This window comes from Gallinula chloropus (genome assembly GCF_964237585.1).
Source record: "Gallinula chloropus genome assembly, chromosome: 2".
NCBI lineage: Eukaryota > Metazoa > Chordata > Aves > Gruiformes > Rallidae > Gallinula > Gallinula chloropus.
Genome location: NC_140086.1, coordinates 65,443,141 through 65,460,313, shown reverse-complemented (window position 1 = coordinate 65,460,313; position 17,173 = coordinate 65,443,141). Strand labels below are relative to the sequence as shown.

Genomic DNA, 17,173 nt, shown 5'->3' with positions numbered 1-17,173 from the left:
CACCTTTTTCTCTTTAATCAACAATTTAACCAACTGTTTACAGACAGAAAGAGAGACAAATGAAAGATTAGTGCTCCTGGAGTTTGTGGCTGGCCATAAAAACTAAATTTATTTTTCAAATACCTCCTATAGCAATAGCCTTGCATGCTGAGGACATCCTATCTAGTATAATATTGATTCAAATGACAAGCCTGAGCATCAGATTAAGGATGTGTCAGACACCTGATAGAAGATTTCTGGAGAATTCAGCAGAAAGGTGTCCTGTTTCAAAATGATCTATTGCTGGAACTACATTTCTTGAAGCGTATGTGGAAAAAATTCACTTAAAGTTAGAGTAACATTTATAATCAGTGAAAACAAATACCTTAAATTTTTACCACAGAATACCCAGAAAAAGTCATCTTATTCAAACAGAAATTGCTAAACAGCAACAAATTACAAAACTGAACTAAACCAAACTGATGAGCTAATACCAGTGATAGTCCTGTTTTAATTTGTCGGTGCCAAATCTGGACACAAACAAGTGAGCAGTTTCCCAGTCCCAACAACAATATTTCTCCCTGTAACCATTAAAGATGAGTCGTGAGGTCAGCTGCAGAGGGGCAATTAATGCAAGAATGATGTTTTATAAAGGACACTCAAACAGGGAGATGCCTTTCCTGTAAAGCTGTTTTTTTTAAAGCACAGACTTGGCAGCAGACATCAATGTCCTGGGAGAAGAGCTGGGCAAGTCTCTTGTGCACCAAGGGATGCCACAGTGCTAAACATGCCAAGGAACTGCAGTAGGTGAAACAAAATTAAATCTATTCAGTTATGAACACTAACACTCCAAAAGAATAGCACCACCTTTAGCAAGATTCACATTTTCAAGCTGCAACAATTAATTTTCGAATTCAAATGCTGGAGAAATTGTCACCTATCCTTTGAATAAAACAAAATGAGAGAGAGAGAAAGAGAGATAGAACACAACCATTTGATAACAGCATGTAAAAGAGACCTAGCAGTTGAAAACCAAGATAATTAAGTCAACTTAAAAAGCACTCCTTATGCCTGTATAAAGTACTTGCTTTTGCTGGACAAAATTTTGCCTAACTGTCCTAATGCATGTCTGCATCCTGTTCAGCTCTAGTCTGCCTTCCTAGCAAAATATCTGAGTGAAAGTTATGCACCAGTATTTGGGTTTTTTAGCCTTATGTAGTCACTTAAAATTACTGTTTTAAGGATCTGATCACTTTACCCTCTCATTCTTTTAAGTGACTTTTTCACTGACTTATAAAAATTATTATATGCATTAATATCAGCCTGAAAAAAAATATCGCTACAGATGAAAACTGAGAAAAAAATCTGAAAATGTAACAATGGGCAAGTCATCAGCCCAGATACTCTGCTAAATTTTACTCAGGAAAGTACGACCATGAATTTGCTACATGAAAATAAAGTAATCCTACCAGCTGGCTGTACATATATTTAAGATATCGTTCCATATGCTCTGCAGAATTAGTTCCTTTTCACTAGGAAACACAACACAAGCAGGGCTGCTCTATGTTCTGCTACCAAGGCTTGCACTTCATTCATATTTTCTAAGTCTTTTAGAAAACCACTGCAGTTGGAGACATTTCTTTTCTTATCCTTTTTAATTAAATTTAAAATGTTCGAGAGCAAGATAGCTTAACAGAGGCACTAGTATGATAATACAATATATGTTTTAGGCCTGACAAAACATAACACATTCTTTTTGGCAGTCTGGATCATAAAGAGCTTATTTCAAGCACAGGAATCATGGAAAAAGCCCATTTTATCACAGTGCTTTTAAAGCGTAGACTACAGCAGAGTATAGAAACAGACTCAGCCACATGGATGTTGTGGGTACTAGACCCAACATGGGGTCACAGCAGCACAATTCTTCTCTTGCAGCCCAGCAATCTCAGCTACCTTCACCACAATTAAATCTGCAAGAACAGGTCATTACCACAATTCTTCATCTGTCTTCCTACAGTTTACACCAGAAGGTTAAATGTGATTAAATCAGATGACACAGACTCAAAACTAAATACCAAGATCTTAAAGTGAGAGATGGGGAAGCAATGAAACAAACTAGAGAGGGAAAGAAGAGGCAGAACTGTATTAGGATAAAACCTAGACTAGAAATGACAGAAGTACAGTACCTGTCAGATAACTAGTTGCATAAGCAAAAATTATTAATGACCATAAATCCAGACTCTCACCCAATGATGGGTGTTCGAGAGCATGGCAGTCAATCTGAACAGGGAAAAAAGCCACCATTTCTGACATGTTAGCCATTGAAGCATGATAACAGATAATATGTTCAAGATCTATGCTTCTGAAACACTCAGAGAATTGTAACAACCTACAAAGGTAAACCTGAGATTAAGGATGGGTTTGCCAGCACGTACAGCAGACCACCCCTACGTGCGCTGTCGTTGAGTCCAAATGGCCATCAATAAGCAGTGCAGAAGAGCAGGGTGGCAGGTAAGTCACTGCAAACTGAAACACCAGTAGTAAAACCATTCATACAGACACAATGATCAAAACCAGGAAAAAAAATAAAGTGGCTAATACAAAATAAAGGGCTTCCCCCAAAAAACCTGCTATTTCAAGGTCATCAGCAGTTAGGGATGATGCTCCTTGTAGGAGATGGCCAGGGATATAAAGGATTGCTTTCATCAAGAACTACAGGTCTCACAAAAAGTGCATAACACAGAGAAAGGAGACACTGGCATGTTTACAGTTAAGACTTGCTTTGAAAAGACTGACAACATGACAAAGAAATAATGATTTTACAAATTTTCTTTAAAAATCCTCCTTCAAAACCTAGTCCTATTATTTATTTTGGTAACGTAAATATTAGTACATAAACTGAGACATTAATCTGAAAAAACTCTTTCCTTGAATTTCTCTTCTTTAGAACACCACAAATCTCTCTCTAAGAAACTGGCGGGGAACAAGGGATCAAAAGCAACAATTTTCAGAAAATACAGGCAAAATTCAACTGACAATTTTACCATTGAATGCAGAACTGGATCATAGTTCTTATTCTACTTCCAATAACAATGAAACAGCTACTTACACCTCAAAAAACATATTGGCACTACCGGACTGTGAAATCCTTTAGCAGAATATTCAAACAAAATATTCAGTTTCTTTATAGCTTCTGCTATGCAATTCCCTTCATCAGTGAATACTTTCCTCTCCTATGTCATAATCTTTTGCATTTATATTTCCCATCTGAGTAGTTAACTGGCTTTTTCTCAAGACATAGAACCAGTTAGATTTGGTATCGCGCTGCCAAATCCATTTCACACAAATTCTGCCCATCTGTGTGTGTGTGTGTGTGTGTGTGTGTGTGTGAGAGAGAGAAAGAGAGCGTGAGATACAGGGAGCGCACACACCATGAACCATGAACCCTCATTAACGGGAGAGATATATAATTAAACAAGAAGGGGTTAAAGTGTATGTTAGCCTGCTCTACTTTTCTATCTATTACTTTTAAAAAAAAGCTTTCATATGTCTTCTTCCTTGTTTCTGAAAGCTAACCATCCCTTCTTCCTTTCAGGAAGGCTGACATTTGACAGCTTAACATAGCTGACAGGGTTACCCAACAGCCCACCCTCCCTATTCTCAATCCAATTAGACCTCTAATCCTCCAGATGAAAGGCCCAACTACTCACGTTCCTCATGACAACGACAGCTATTGATTATTTGTCACTACAGCTAACACCTTCTCTGTCGAGGCCACTCTGACAGAAGCAAACCTACCAAATTAGACAGCACTTTATCTGCCCTGGAGGCCAAATGGCACAACAAGTAAAGGCTAATAAATGGTATAAAAATGAACAAATCATAACATTATGACAGGTTGATCGTTGCCAGCAGCTTCACAGCTCAAGCTTGATGCTCCGTTAGACCTGTTCCTTCTCTTTTCTCTTCCACTCGTGCTCCAACTTTGACTGAATTAAAGGCCAGAACAATTAAGGCATTTGACCAGCAAAGATAAGCTAGGATAGAAGTATCATCAAGGGACACAAATGTCAATAGCAGACTACCGTTTGTCAATAAAAACATTCCAGGGATGCAAATGCTCATGACTCTGATCTCCACTAGGCTGTACTGACTCCCTTCCTACAGAGCTCTCCTCCAGCCCAGGCAGAAACTCTGGGAAAATTAACCCCAGAAAGCCAAGCCTGAGCTGGGAAGTGTTCTCAGCCAGCAAGGATTTGCATCATTAAAAAAGGAATCCTGGGAACAAGCTACATGACACAGAGATGTTACAATTATTATTCCATTTGATATCTATGAAATTTTCCTCTTTTTTAGTGGAGTGATACAGGCCAGGAACACACCATTTGCATTGGCATTATACATTTTCTTCAACTGCTTCTCAACAAAACCAGAAGCCTGTTTCAAGGACAGTGTGCAGTATCTAGTAACATGGGACCTCACAAGTCACATCACTCTAAGGCAAACTCCCAAGTAGCAAAACCAGCAACATTCATTGTTTGCACAGTGGCACTATCCAAAAACATTATCTGCAAGATGAGAGGTGCAGCCCCTGAATTGAGGCTGTTTAATGCAACAAACAATAGGGAGATTACAAAAAACCCACAAAATAAAACACCACAACCATGGGAACATCATTAAGATCATGCAAGCACAAGAATAAGGTGAGTAAACATACACAAGTTCTTGAAACTGTTAAAAAGCAATTAGCACTGCCCTGCCATAATTGATTAGTTGATTTCTCAACTGTGCCAAGAAGAAAGTATTTTCCCAGAAGGAATTCCTATGCTTCTGAAATTACTTACTAACATTAAAATAATATTGAATCAAATTACATTACAACTTTATAAAAAATAAAAGCTTCCTTAGTTAAAAAAAGATGTAAGACAGGAATATCTTCTATTCTACTTTAGAAAAGTTTACAGTTTAACTGAGAAAAACGTTCCTGAGTAGCATCTAGGTCATACAGGTATAAGAAACAACACGCAAGGGCAACATAATACTAATTTAAAAAATCTAAACACTAAAAAGATTTATTAATGAAAAAAATCAAATTGCTCAGTATTTGTATGTACAAAAATATTCTTGGGGATTAAGTTATATTTATTAAACATTTTAATCAGACACTGATGGTCAAACTCTTCAAAAAGACAGGCATTTCAGTTCAGTATTATCACAAATATAGATATTCAAATGAATGGTCTGGCAAACAGATCACTTAAGCTTACTATTTCCTGGAGGAAAAAAATGAACCTATAAGACATTTAGGTAAGTTTGGTCTCTCAAAACTCAAGCAAACTGGGAAAAAAATGAAAAGCTGAAATTGTATATTATATTTCTAGGAATAAATTCCAGTGATTACTACACTGCTCTAAAATGTACCCCAAATATTATAAATTACTGCAAAGAGGAGATAAATACTTAAAGTTTTCAAATAATGTAGTGTACCATTTAATAGCTATGTTTTCATTTGCAGTGATAAAACCCATTTTTAATACCGCTCTGTCCTTTCCAAAACCAGACAGGGTCAGAATTCCTAACGCTGAGCCCCCCCAGCAGCACCTACCTGTGCTGAAGCAGACCTCCTCCAGTGGTGCATCCTGCCCCATTTTCCATACTGGGGAGAACTGAGCAAACTCATTCCAAACTCTTACTCACATAAAGACATCTATTCCTACGCTGGCAACAGTCCACAGTCTTTTGGGGAGTTGGTCAGGTTTTCCAGCATGAAAAATTCCATTACTGTTTATATTATAAAACTCCGACTTATCTTAGGTTATATTCACTGCTGTGTCCTGTTCTTACTTTGAGGATTTTAATTCTTTTTAAAACAGATCTCACATGGGAAAGGAATACATAACACTCCCAATTTGGTGTTACCTGGTTCATTGAAAGTATTCTCATTTGGGTTTTTTCCTCCCCTTCCATTATATTAAGAGCTTTTCTTCTTTTTTGGTTTCTTTTTTAAAATCTTTAACTATGATGGCTAAAAAACCCACTGTTGTACTGCAGGACTAGCTGATGCCAAGCAGTGAAGAAAAACTACTACTCTTAATTTCTCAGCATATCAGAAAAATTTGTGACTTTGTATAGGTATTAACTTACTAACCCGATAATTTGGGTCCCACACTGCTATTCCTGAGTTCTCTTCTGCAATACTTGCTTATAATATTTGGTTTATGATCACTCATCTTGATAAGTGTGAATCTTTCCCATTGTTTTTCCAGTTGTGTCCCAGGAGACGTGTAAAGGATGTTCAGATATGATTCTCAGGGAGGCACATGGAAAGAATTAATCCATTCATCTTAGATGTATTTATGCTTTGTTCTACTTTTAAATTAGGTTTGTAACCCTCACCTTCAAAACAGATTTCTTCAAAATACAGATGCTACAATGAGGGCTGCCAGTCAGCAACTGCTCCAGGCAACTGGAGATCACCACTTCATGTGCATGTAAAAGAGAAGGTACTTCACTTAGTCCATCCCTTTTCACAAAAATATACTCTACTATGCACGATTTGTCTGAACATGACTTAAGTGGTCCTGCTGCAAATCTTCTCTCCCCACTTCCCCCCTTGGCTTTTGTTTCTGCTATTCTAAATGGGGAAAAATAATCTTTTGCTATTACAACTGGAAGTAGCTAGAAGCATTCTGCCTACAGCAGGCTATAGAGCAACTCTGTCAAATATTTATAATATAATACACCTTAGTGCCTCATTCAGATTTATTTATTCTCTTTCACAGTCCAGTCCTATCCAAAGACAATGACAGACACTACATTTTTTGTTTAGCCATGTGATAATTCCTTTGATGCTCAAAATGACTGCTGCAGTCGCTATATTCAGGGAGGTAGTCACAAATTGCAAGCAGTATTTGCAAATGGTTTATAAGAAAAAGCAAGTTGAGCAGCCAACAGTTACTAAAATAATTTAAAAGGGTCCATTTTACATGTGGCACAGCCTACAGATGTCCATATAGTATCTATCAGTGAAGTCTGTATAGAGACAAAGTCTGATCTCAAGATTCTGAGATTTTGAAGTCAAAAGAGCTACTTTGGCATGTAAATTTTTGCATAACCTTGTCTTAAAGTGTGATTTTTTTATACTAACATAAAAACAGTGAGAAATCAGATTCAGATGCCTTAGTATCTGCTGTGCAACTGAAACCTGACTTGTAGAACAGTATTTCTACCATTTTTATTTCTGCAAACAAGGGAACTGGCAGGATTTTAACCCACAGTTTGACAGGGGAGACAGGTGATTGCTGCATACCACTATAGTGACTTAACAATTCATGAGCAACCAACAACGTGCATGCTCTTACTCATTATAAGGAACAACAGGGAGTGTAAGCTGAAAAGACTGCCTGAAAATATCAGAATCACATATTTATCTTCCAAAGTAATGCCTAAACCAAGCCCTCCATACCAACAACACTATTGCCAAGCTTTTACAGAAAGCTCAAGTACCCACAGGAAGCTGAGTTCCAGTTACACTACTCTATAATGTTTTCTACAACTGACTTGGAAAGTCTTCCCTCTCCTTCACATCTGCAATACACTATTAGGTGAAAATACAGTACTTCTGAAGTTGAGAAACGTACAAGGCAGTGTTCTGACTGTTCACCTAATATTTAGTGTTGCTTCATTTTCCATAACATTTTCAGATCAATCATTTCTCTCTCTAGCTACATGCAGAAGAATTTACCTAACACTGGTCTCCACAAGATGTTTCTATCTTGGGGTTTTTTTTGTGTGTATGAACATGTTCCAAGCCACCCTGCACATTTCAGTAGAGAAATTGTGAAATTTAGGATGCCCTGGAATGATGTTGGAAATCTGAGTTTCATAAAAGGAGACTAATACTTTGATTACAAGATCACAATTTCATATTTTAATATTTTGCTCACTGATCACCAGATCAAGACAGGTTAATGCAGAGGCAAATGGAAGTATTAATGACACCTAAAGAACAGTCTGTAGCAGAATTAGACATGAAAGATCCTGAAAAGCCCCTGCTATTTATCACAGAAAAAAATATTCAAAAGGGTTTTCTTGTCCTCCCTCAACTGAAATGAAACACTGTTAAATTCTTCTCTAAGGTTTCAAGAATATTTTTCATAGTGTGAAGCTTCATTTAGGAAGTTTCATCCCTGCAAAGTCTCTGGCTGCTTTATTATTCTTCTGCAGAGGTGACAGCACAACTTTCTGAGGGATCTGGTGGTGAATCAGATCTCTGACAATGTGACCTTTTTCTCCCTAAACATTTCTTGCGGTTATTTTTAACCATTTCACCCAGGTTTAACAGATGCACAGATCAACAGTAGCATCACCACTACCAATAGTGAAAAGCATTTGGGAGCACAAGGGCTTGTGCTAAAAGCAGAAAACTCTGCAGAGTTATTTTGCAGAGTTCATTTTCTGCTGACGCACCAAGCAGCTACACAGTTGTGGAGAGGAGCCAGGAGGTGGCCACGGGCAGACCAACCCTTTGGTAGCTACATCAGCTTATCTGTAATATAACAAGTACGAACCACACTTAGGGAACTGTGCCTCCTGCCCTTGAGCATCCTCAACTCTGTTCACGAGCATCCTCAACTCTGTTCACCAGGAAGAATCCTTTGTTGGCAAAAGTCAACATTTGTATCACCATCGACGTGGCTTAAGCACAGAGGAAACTATAATCCTGCATGTAAAAAAAAAATAAATCACCTCTTCTGGCTGGTTGGCAAGCGTTCCTATTTCACATCTTCCTTTGTTTAGATTTGTTACTTTTAGTTAAGTTATATGTTCATAAGAAAGTATGTCAGAATTAACATACAGCTCACTCGCACTTCATAAACCCATATGCATGGAATTAATATTACTCATTATGAGCTCAGTTAAGAGGGAACATCACAAAAGATTACCAGCCTAGGATTTAAAAAAAAAAACCACAACATGAACTGACCACCATCATCTCTGAAAGGCACTGTGATTATTTATTTTCATGATAGAGATTGGAAAAGAAAGTTAGAAGTGCACATACTCTTTTACATAGGTCAACTAATGCCTTATGAACGATTTGAGAGACTATAGCGCTAGGAAACACATCTTGGAAAAGATAATCAGGGAAAAATGTGTAAGTTTACTCCCAAGCTAGTTTTATTCAGGAGCTTCTAAACACAAACATCTTGTACTTGGACAAAAAAGGAGAGGTGCCATTCTGATTTGGGGGGTTCTGGACTACCCTGACTGTACTCATTAGATAAGACTTGTGAATAGGCTTTCACAAAGTAAGTGAACTGAAGACAACGCTCTGTTTCTAACTTTCTGCCATGACTTACCCTTCTATGCGATATCTTTTCTTATTTCCTTCTTTATCTATATGGTTACTGATGAGTATACAGGAACAACCATTTTTTCTTGCTTAAGAAAAGTTACAACTAAAGATCAATAAAGTATACCCTCCCAGTTTATGCAGAATCCCTAACTGCATCCTAGATGTACTGTTATTTATCAATAACTGTGTCAGCAAAGAATTAATATAATCTACAGAATATTTAATGCTTCTAGATAACAAAACCCACATTTTCCCACTGGGGTAGTGTTAATTTTCCTGAAGCCAAAATTAATATCCTCCTAACAGTTAAGCATCCTGATAGATTATTTTAAGTGCATATTATTAGCATCTAACAAAAAAAAACTATTGAATTTTTTCTTTTATCCCTGTTAACACAAAAGGCTGTGCTTGGGGAATTCACAGAGATTGTTACTTCCCCAGAGTAAACAGATTGCTAATAAGCCATCATCCTCTGTGAGAAATTGTGAAAGAAGCAGTCCTGGTTTTTTTCCTTATATTAAACTGGAATTACTTATTGAAAGATAAGTGAAAAAAATCCTATACAGGTAATTTGGGTATGTAGAAACATTTCCGCTGAGAAGAATCCCATGTGGGCGTTCAAGCAAGTTGCAATTTAAGACTAGAAGCAAAGTGCTACTAGATTGCTTACAAGTGAAAATTAATGTCTGTAGCTGAACTGCAATCCCAGTGCTCCTAATTGTCTCCAGAGCGTGTTTATTTCACAATAATCTAAGTTCTACCAGTTTAAATGATCTGCATCCGCATAGTAATACAATTAATCAGTGTGAAATTACTGGCTAATTATGGTGATGATTCTGCTTCTGTTGCAATCAGTCACTGTTTCAGGTCCTAGTAAATTACATCCATGTTCATGAAGTCACAACTGCCCCCTGAAACACCCATGGCAATCTGCACAGGTGTACTCCTGCAATAATTTCTATCAATTTCTGTGTTTTTGGATTTGGTTTTGGGGGGGGGGGGTAAGTTAAATTTTCTCAAGTTAATGGCTTGACCTATTTTTTTCTTTTTTTGCTGTCATTTAGTTGTACCAACCAAGTACAAAATTGGTACTTCAGGAACTCTCTGCAAAGAAAAGCATGAGAACACTGACACTTAACCTGATACCAAAGAAAGATGTCTAGGTAACCCAGTAAGTAGGGGAATATCTGAACTCTTGCTTCTTCCAAATAGTCCAGAATGACATCAGTGAAGTCTGAGACAGACAGATTACCCTTTGCTGAGAACCTGATACACCACTCCAGTGAACTACTGCTTCATAGACATGCTCCAGTGATAAAAGCCATTTGGATGAAACACGACAAGACAAGGACAACAAAGCAGCTCCAAGTTCTGAAGCCTCTGGTTCCTCATTAACTGCCAAAGATGACCTAGATATTGAAACCACATTAGATAGGGCTACTGAAATCATCTGATCACCTTCACTTTTTACCTATATTGAAACCCTTGGAACTGAAAGAACATGGAATAGCACATGTCAGTGTCCTGGGTTGGGCTAGGGTAGTGTCGTGGTTCAGCCCCAGACAGCAGCTGAGCACACACATACACAGCCACCCACCTCTCCACACCCTACCCCGGCAGCTAGGGAAAAGAAAGTGGGCAGAGGCAAACTGTAGGGTAGGGGCAGTCTGCTGGGACAGAACAGGGAGAGGGGAACACCACCAGAGCTTGGAACAGAATATACACAGCAGTGATAACACAAGGTAAATTACCAACCCAGTGACAGACTGGACACACAGCCCACACTCAGACCCTCACAGAGCTCTGCCAAACTACTCTCCCCACCCCCACCTGGCCCCCTTTATCCGGTGTGACACTGCATTATGGAAACACCCTTGGCCAGCTCAGCTCGTCTGTGCTGGCTCCTTGTGAAAATTAACTCTGTCCTAGCCAAAACCAGGACAGACAGGGTTAATAGATAGGGTCACCAGAAATTGGGATGGGACACAGCCAGGACAGGACCCAAACTAACCACAGGGGCTATTGCATACCACATGACATCATGCTCAGTATAAAAGGGGGCTACTCAGAGAGCTGCAGTGAGGCTTCAGGACAGGCTGGCTTCAGAATGGGTCTGAGTTGTGTTTGGTGAGAAACTGCACTGTGTATCATCAGTTTTGTATATTTTTGTTGTTAAATCCTGCTGTTATTTCCCCTCTTCCTGTGCTGTCCCAGCACACCCCAACCCCACAGTTTGCCTTTGCCCATTCTCCTTCCCATCCCACCAGGGGATAGAGAGGGGATTGAGCAAGCACCATGCTGCTCAGCTGCCAGCTGAGGCTCAACCATGACAATTCATCTGTCTAGCTATGTTATCAGAAATATCTTTGACAGAGACTACAAACAGCATCAAGTGCTGATATTTTGATATTTTTAACTGATACTCAAAATAAAGAGAAATTTTGACAACACACAGTTCTAAAAGACAGCTTCTAGGACATGTGGGACAAAAAGCAAAGTCACTGGAGTGCACCAGAATATTTGAGATATCAACTACACAACTGCAAGGAACCAAGCAACTATTTGAAAAGGAGCTAGAGGTGCCATTAGGAAAAGACCAAGGACTAAGGATCTCCTGTGAGACTATCACATCAGATAATGTTTTGCATGACCACTTGGGTAATGCTGTAATCTTCACCTATAACTGGGGAAGAAGTCTGTACTATCAACAAATAAAACTTTAAATTTTGAACACTGGATGTGACTGTCAGCATTTAGAAGGACTGGAAGAAATCCTCTTATAAAATACAATCCTTATGCAACAGCAATTACAAAGATGACAGGAAGAAAGTTGCCTGCTATTCTGCAGACAATAGCTGGAAGTATAACACTTGCAGAGAGATGGAAATTAAAATTAAAAATAAAATATAACAGTAAGTACATATGCGTATGTATGTATACATACACTCTCCAATTATAGCCAGGTTAGCAAATCACATAGGTGTAGTCAAAAGCTAGTTAGGCAAATGTTAATGGAACAATGCTACAGCTGTCCATTCGAGTTCTATCGAACCAGAAATCCATCCTAGAGAAGGACAACTAGAGTCCTAACTCATTTTACTTAAAACTGATGATTTAGACTGAATTCAGGGTACTGTCACATTTCTGAATGTTTGTTCTATAACAGGGATTTTAAAAAAAAAAACCCAAAGCAAACAACAAACTGCCATCGACCTATTTTATTAGGACTGAAACATATGAACTGGTTGTCTCTCTATCATTGAAATATTTGGACAGAAAAACAGGAATAGCTTAATCTCAAGTGAGTCAGTATTTCTACAAATACCTTAGCACAGTTACTTGATGCTGGAGGAAAAAAGCAAATGAAAAAACTTTACAACAGCTCTAGTTTTAGCTATTACTGATGGAATGGAGCATGGCAAAAAGCATTCTGCAGAAATGAAACCAATTTTTCTGTCTATAACCAGGATTACTAATAGGAGAGTCCCCATCTCCAGTCTAAACACATAAAAGAAAGATATTCAGCTTCCTGCTGTCCAAGACAGCTAAATCGTTCTTCCCGTTTGGCATTAGAAGAATGTCTTCTCACAAACTTTTTGCCTTTGAGAGAGTCCTGTGACTCCAAAATACAGCAGAGCATTTTTTTGTCAAATCAACTGCAAGACTGTTTCAGAAGAACAGCTGTAAAGGGACAAGTAAAGGAAGCCTGCAGAATGAGAACTTAAGAGACTCAAATATTTTGGCAACAAACTCCAGCTCTCAGAATGTCTGCTGCAACCCCATGAATAAAATGTTCCAAAAAGCACTCCCAGGAGACAGTAAAAAATGGTAAAAGTGATTCTAGTACCTAGGGTGGAAGGTTCATATTCTTCAGGAAACCTTGCTGCATTTTACATCCCCCGGCTTTACTTGAGAACGTGCGTGCAGAAAAGTATCAAGTGTGGAAACTCAAGTGCAATTTAGGAATCTGAAATCTCCAAGAACTGCCAGTCAGTGACTTCAAATGAATGGAGAGTTACAAAGTCAGGTAAGTCTGCTGTGAAGAGGTGCAGTACAGTGACTGATGGACTCACAAACTTGAACACACGAGAAAAACCCTATAAAGCGCCTCCATTAAATACATAAATTCAGGATTTAGTAACATTGACAATAACATTTTGGAAACAGGTTATCTGACAGTATTTTTCTTTCTCTGTCTGAAAGTCAACTTTCAGTAAAGGTTGCCAAGGAAAGACATTTTTTACCATAAAAAAAAAATAGCCTTTATGTTAGAGGAGAACATAAACCAGAAGTATCAGAGAGGGATAAGAAGAATGCAAAACCTTATTTAAACAGCCAAAACTATGCAGAACATGGAGCTGCTTTGAATTTTACATACTTTACAGACGGCATTCATGATGAAAATGCAGATCTTAAAATGTCTACAAGGAAAGACTGAAGACAAAATTTTACAACTTGAAATGTTAATTTCATAAGCTGACATCAATAGTGAGTAATGCTCAGAGGCATAGAAAGCAGCTTTACAGGACAGCTCAGCAGTCAGCCAAATGGAAAGAAGCTGGGCTGTCTCCTCACCATGTTTTGCCACCCCAGCACTGTGATGGTACGAGCATTTATGTGGCTATGCAAAGAACCACATTTATCTACATTAAACTAAAAGAGGGTGACTGCATAAAATCTTTTGCTAAAAAAGCACGAGGTAAAGAGAGTAGGGTTGGGTTTTTTTTTTTCCAGCTGCACTATCAACTGAAAACACATCTAAGATGGGCCAAGTATTGCATGGTACAAAGTGCTCTTTCATGATTGCAGCAAGATATAAAAGAAATAGAGAGCACATGCAGTTAATGGACATTATGTCGAGGCAAAATATCTCTTGCCTTGAATAGCTGCAGTGTAACAAATGCAGAATATGAACAAAGATTTAAACAAGAATTTATGTTATTATAATATCCTAAAACATATTTTTAAAACCTGTGGGAAATGCAATTTTTATTACTTTTTAAATATTATTAAAACCTTGATGTGCCTATCAGGTCAAAGTCTAAAGCCTGTATGAACACCAGGTAAGTATAGTATTTTACAGCTTTCCTTTTTTTAAGTCTCTGACATTATTATGCTCATGAAACAGCTATCTTTGAAACAACAACATTCACAGTAAGCTGGTCACTTAAAAATATGATGTTAATCTTGTTTCTAGTGTACCAAAGTTATGATGATGACTGAAATATTTCATCAGGGTGTTGTATGTAAACCAAATAGCTGAATTAACCTATTTCAACTCAACTATAACCTACTGGAACTGATTACGATGGCAGTTAAGTAACGCAGAGCATTACTGTACAACTTTCAAGAATTCATTCTCACTAGTTTTAAACAGTTAACATTTTTACCTGAGGAATTTGTAATTTAAAATATTAAATGAACACTTCATTCCCTCTAGGGGATGCAGTAACACAGACCACACAGTCCCCATGGACTCCAGCACATGTGCAACTGAAGAATATCACCTTATTACAGTTATCCTAAATGGTTCAATTGCACATATCCCTCCTTACTACTGTTATCATATCTACAGATACCTTTAAGTAAACTTAACTAAAATAAAACAAACAAATATTGTGGAGTGTATTAAAGAGTATATAAAATATCTGAACTACATGAGTGATTATGAACAGGTGACCAGAAACAGTAAAAACTGTTTGCTGCAAAAACCACATCTGGTACCAAAAGACATACATTTCATAGACAAAACAACTAACTTTTGAGTAGTTACAGTTTTAAACATATCATAGAAAGTAAAATATTATAGGCTGAAATTGTAGAAGGAAAACCAGGTAGTAATGCATTTCCCTTCTGGTCCTGGAAATTATTTGGTACTCCATATTCATGGCATTAATAATTAGGAGCATACAGCCTTACATCCACCAAAATGAATGGTAACATTCTAAGGAGTATCACAGCGTAAAGAATTTGGTCTCATCTTAGAACTGGCTATCCCAAATTACACAAGGACTAGAAAGTACAAGTTCTTAACACAACTACAGACAGCTACAAATACACAGAGTAAAAACACTGAAAAAACAAATGAAACAAACCTTCAAAGATTTACTTTGGGATGGGCCAAGTTTTTAAAAACTTCAGAGAATAATTTGCCTCTGGAATAATTAAACCCTCTAAAGATACAACATGCTTACTCATCACAGGAAAATCTCCTTTATACCTGTTGTGAATGCTGCAAGTTCATGTAATGGCTGCCCACTTGTAATGCATTTACCTTTTGTGCAGCAAGATGGAGAGCAGTTCTTCGGCTACGATCAGCTCTATTAACATCGGCTCCAGCCTTCAGCAATGCCTCTGCACAGTCCAGCCTGTCAGCCAATACACAGTACATAAGTGGAGTTCTTCCAAACTGGTCCTCTTTATCTTTCAGCTCAGAGTTTCCTAAAAAAAAAATAATAATTCAAGAATTACATAAAGCAATTAAGTCTGTGAGTATCCAAAAGTAACAGGTTTTTTTTATTAAAAAGGTACTTTTAATTAAAGTGGCACTTTTTTATTATAAATTAACAGGATGGTCAAAATAAGGGAGCATAAAATAAACCCAAAGTTACTATTTACCCTACTGTTACTGACATTTACAGCACATTTCAAAAAACATTTACAGGGGAAAAAAAAAAAGTACCTTCAGAAAACACTAGTTCCATAAATACACCTACCACCAGTAAAATTCTGAAGCAAAATAATTTTGAAATAGTTACACAAATCTTGGCTGCAAAGGTAACTAAAAAAAATAACAGCAAGTGAACTAAATAGCCCTTCTGAAACCTATAAACACTGTAAATAAAACAAGCTTTGAAGCCTATTCACAGCAAAGTTTCTTTAAAAATCATATGCATGACAACATTACATCAATATCATGATTTCTTTCATAGTGTTTTACAATACAGAAACTACTCAGGACTTCTTGAGCTTTCTTGAATATATAAGGTAAGCCAGCAATTACGCTAAATAACAAGTCTGAGGTAATATTTAAAAAAATTCAAAACACTGAGTTTCTATTTACAGTCAGAAAAATCTCAAACCAACAATCCAACAAGCATCCTCCACTACAAAGTTCATACTTCTATTATGTCACCACACAGAAACTAGCACCTATAAATTCACAGCATCCTACACACCCCAATTTTAGATACATCTCCTATGAGAAGAGAAGGCTGCAGGGCGGACCTCATTGCAGCCTTCCAGTACCTGAAGGGAGCAGAGAAACAGGAGGGGAATCCACTTTTCAAAGGGTAGACAATGGCAGGACAAGGGGTATGGATTGAAGCTAAAGGAGGGAAAGTTTAGATTAGATATTAGGGGGAAGTTCTTTATAGAGAAAGTGGTGAGGTGCTGGAAGGGGCTGCCCAGAGAGGTGGTGGATGCCCCATCCCTGGAGGTGTTCAAGGCCAGGTTGGATGGGGCCCTGGGCAGCCTTGTGTAGATCCAGGCCTGGAGGTTGGTGGCCCTGCCTGTGGTAGGGGGGTTGGAACTCTATGATCCTTGGGGTCCCTTCCAACACAGACCATTCTATGATTCTATGTAGCAACATCATCTACAATCACTCAAGGACCATTGAATTTTAACAGGTAGGTTAATTTTCCTTCATAAATATTTCCTTGTTTGAATGATTGTTGATGCTTCAAAAGAACTCCAGCAGAGACATGCTTCTCCTTCACAGACACAATCTTCACTCTCCCCCAGTGCACTGTACTTATCTATACACCCAGTAATTGTATTCTTAATTATAACTGCTATCGATTCACCCAGCTAAAGAGTCAAGAGATTAAATATGAT

The 17,173-nt window shown here is 37.9% G+C and overlaps 1 protein-coding gene across 1 annotated transcript in view; it reads right to left on the bottom strand.

Moving 5' to 3' along the window:
- The window catches only part of INVS (inversin), an 87,432-nt gene that overhangs the window by 63,621 nt on the left and 6,638 nt on the right, over positions 1 to 17,173 (bottom strand). Inside the window, exon 2 of the mRNA XM_084260061.1 lies at positions 15,612 to 15,778. Within this exon, the coding sequence (XP_084116187.1) occupies positions 15,612 to 15,778 (167 nt within the window). The remainder of the gene's footprint in view (positions 1 to 15,611; positions 15,779 to 17,173) is intronic.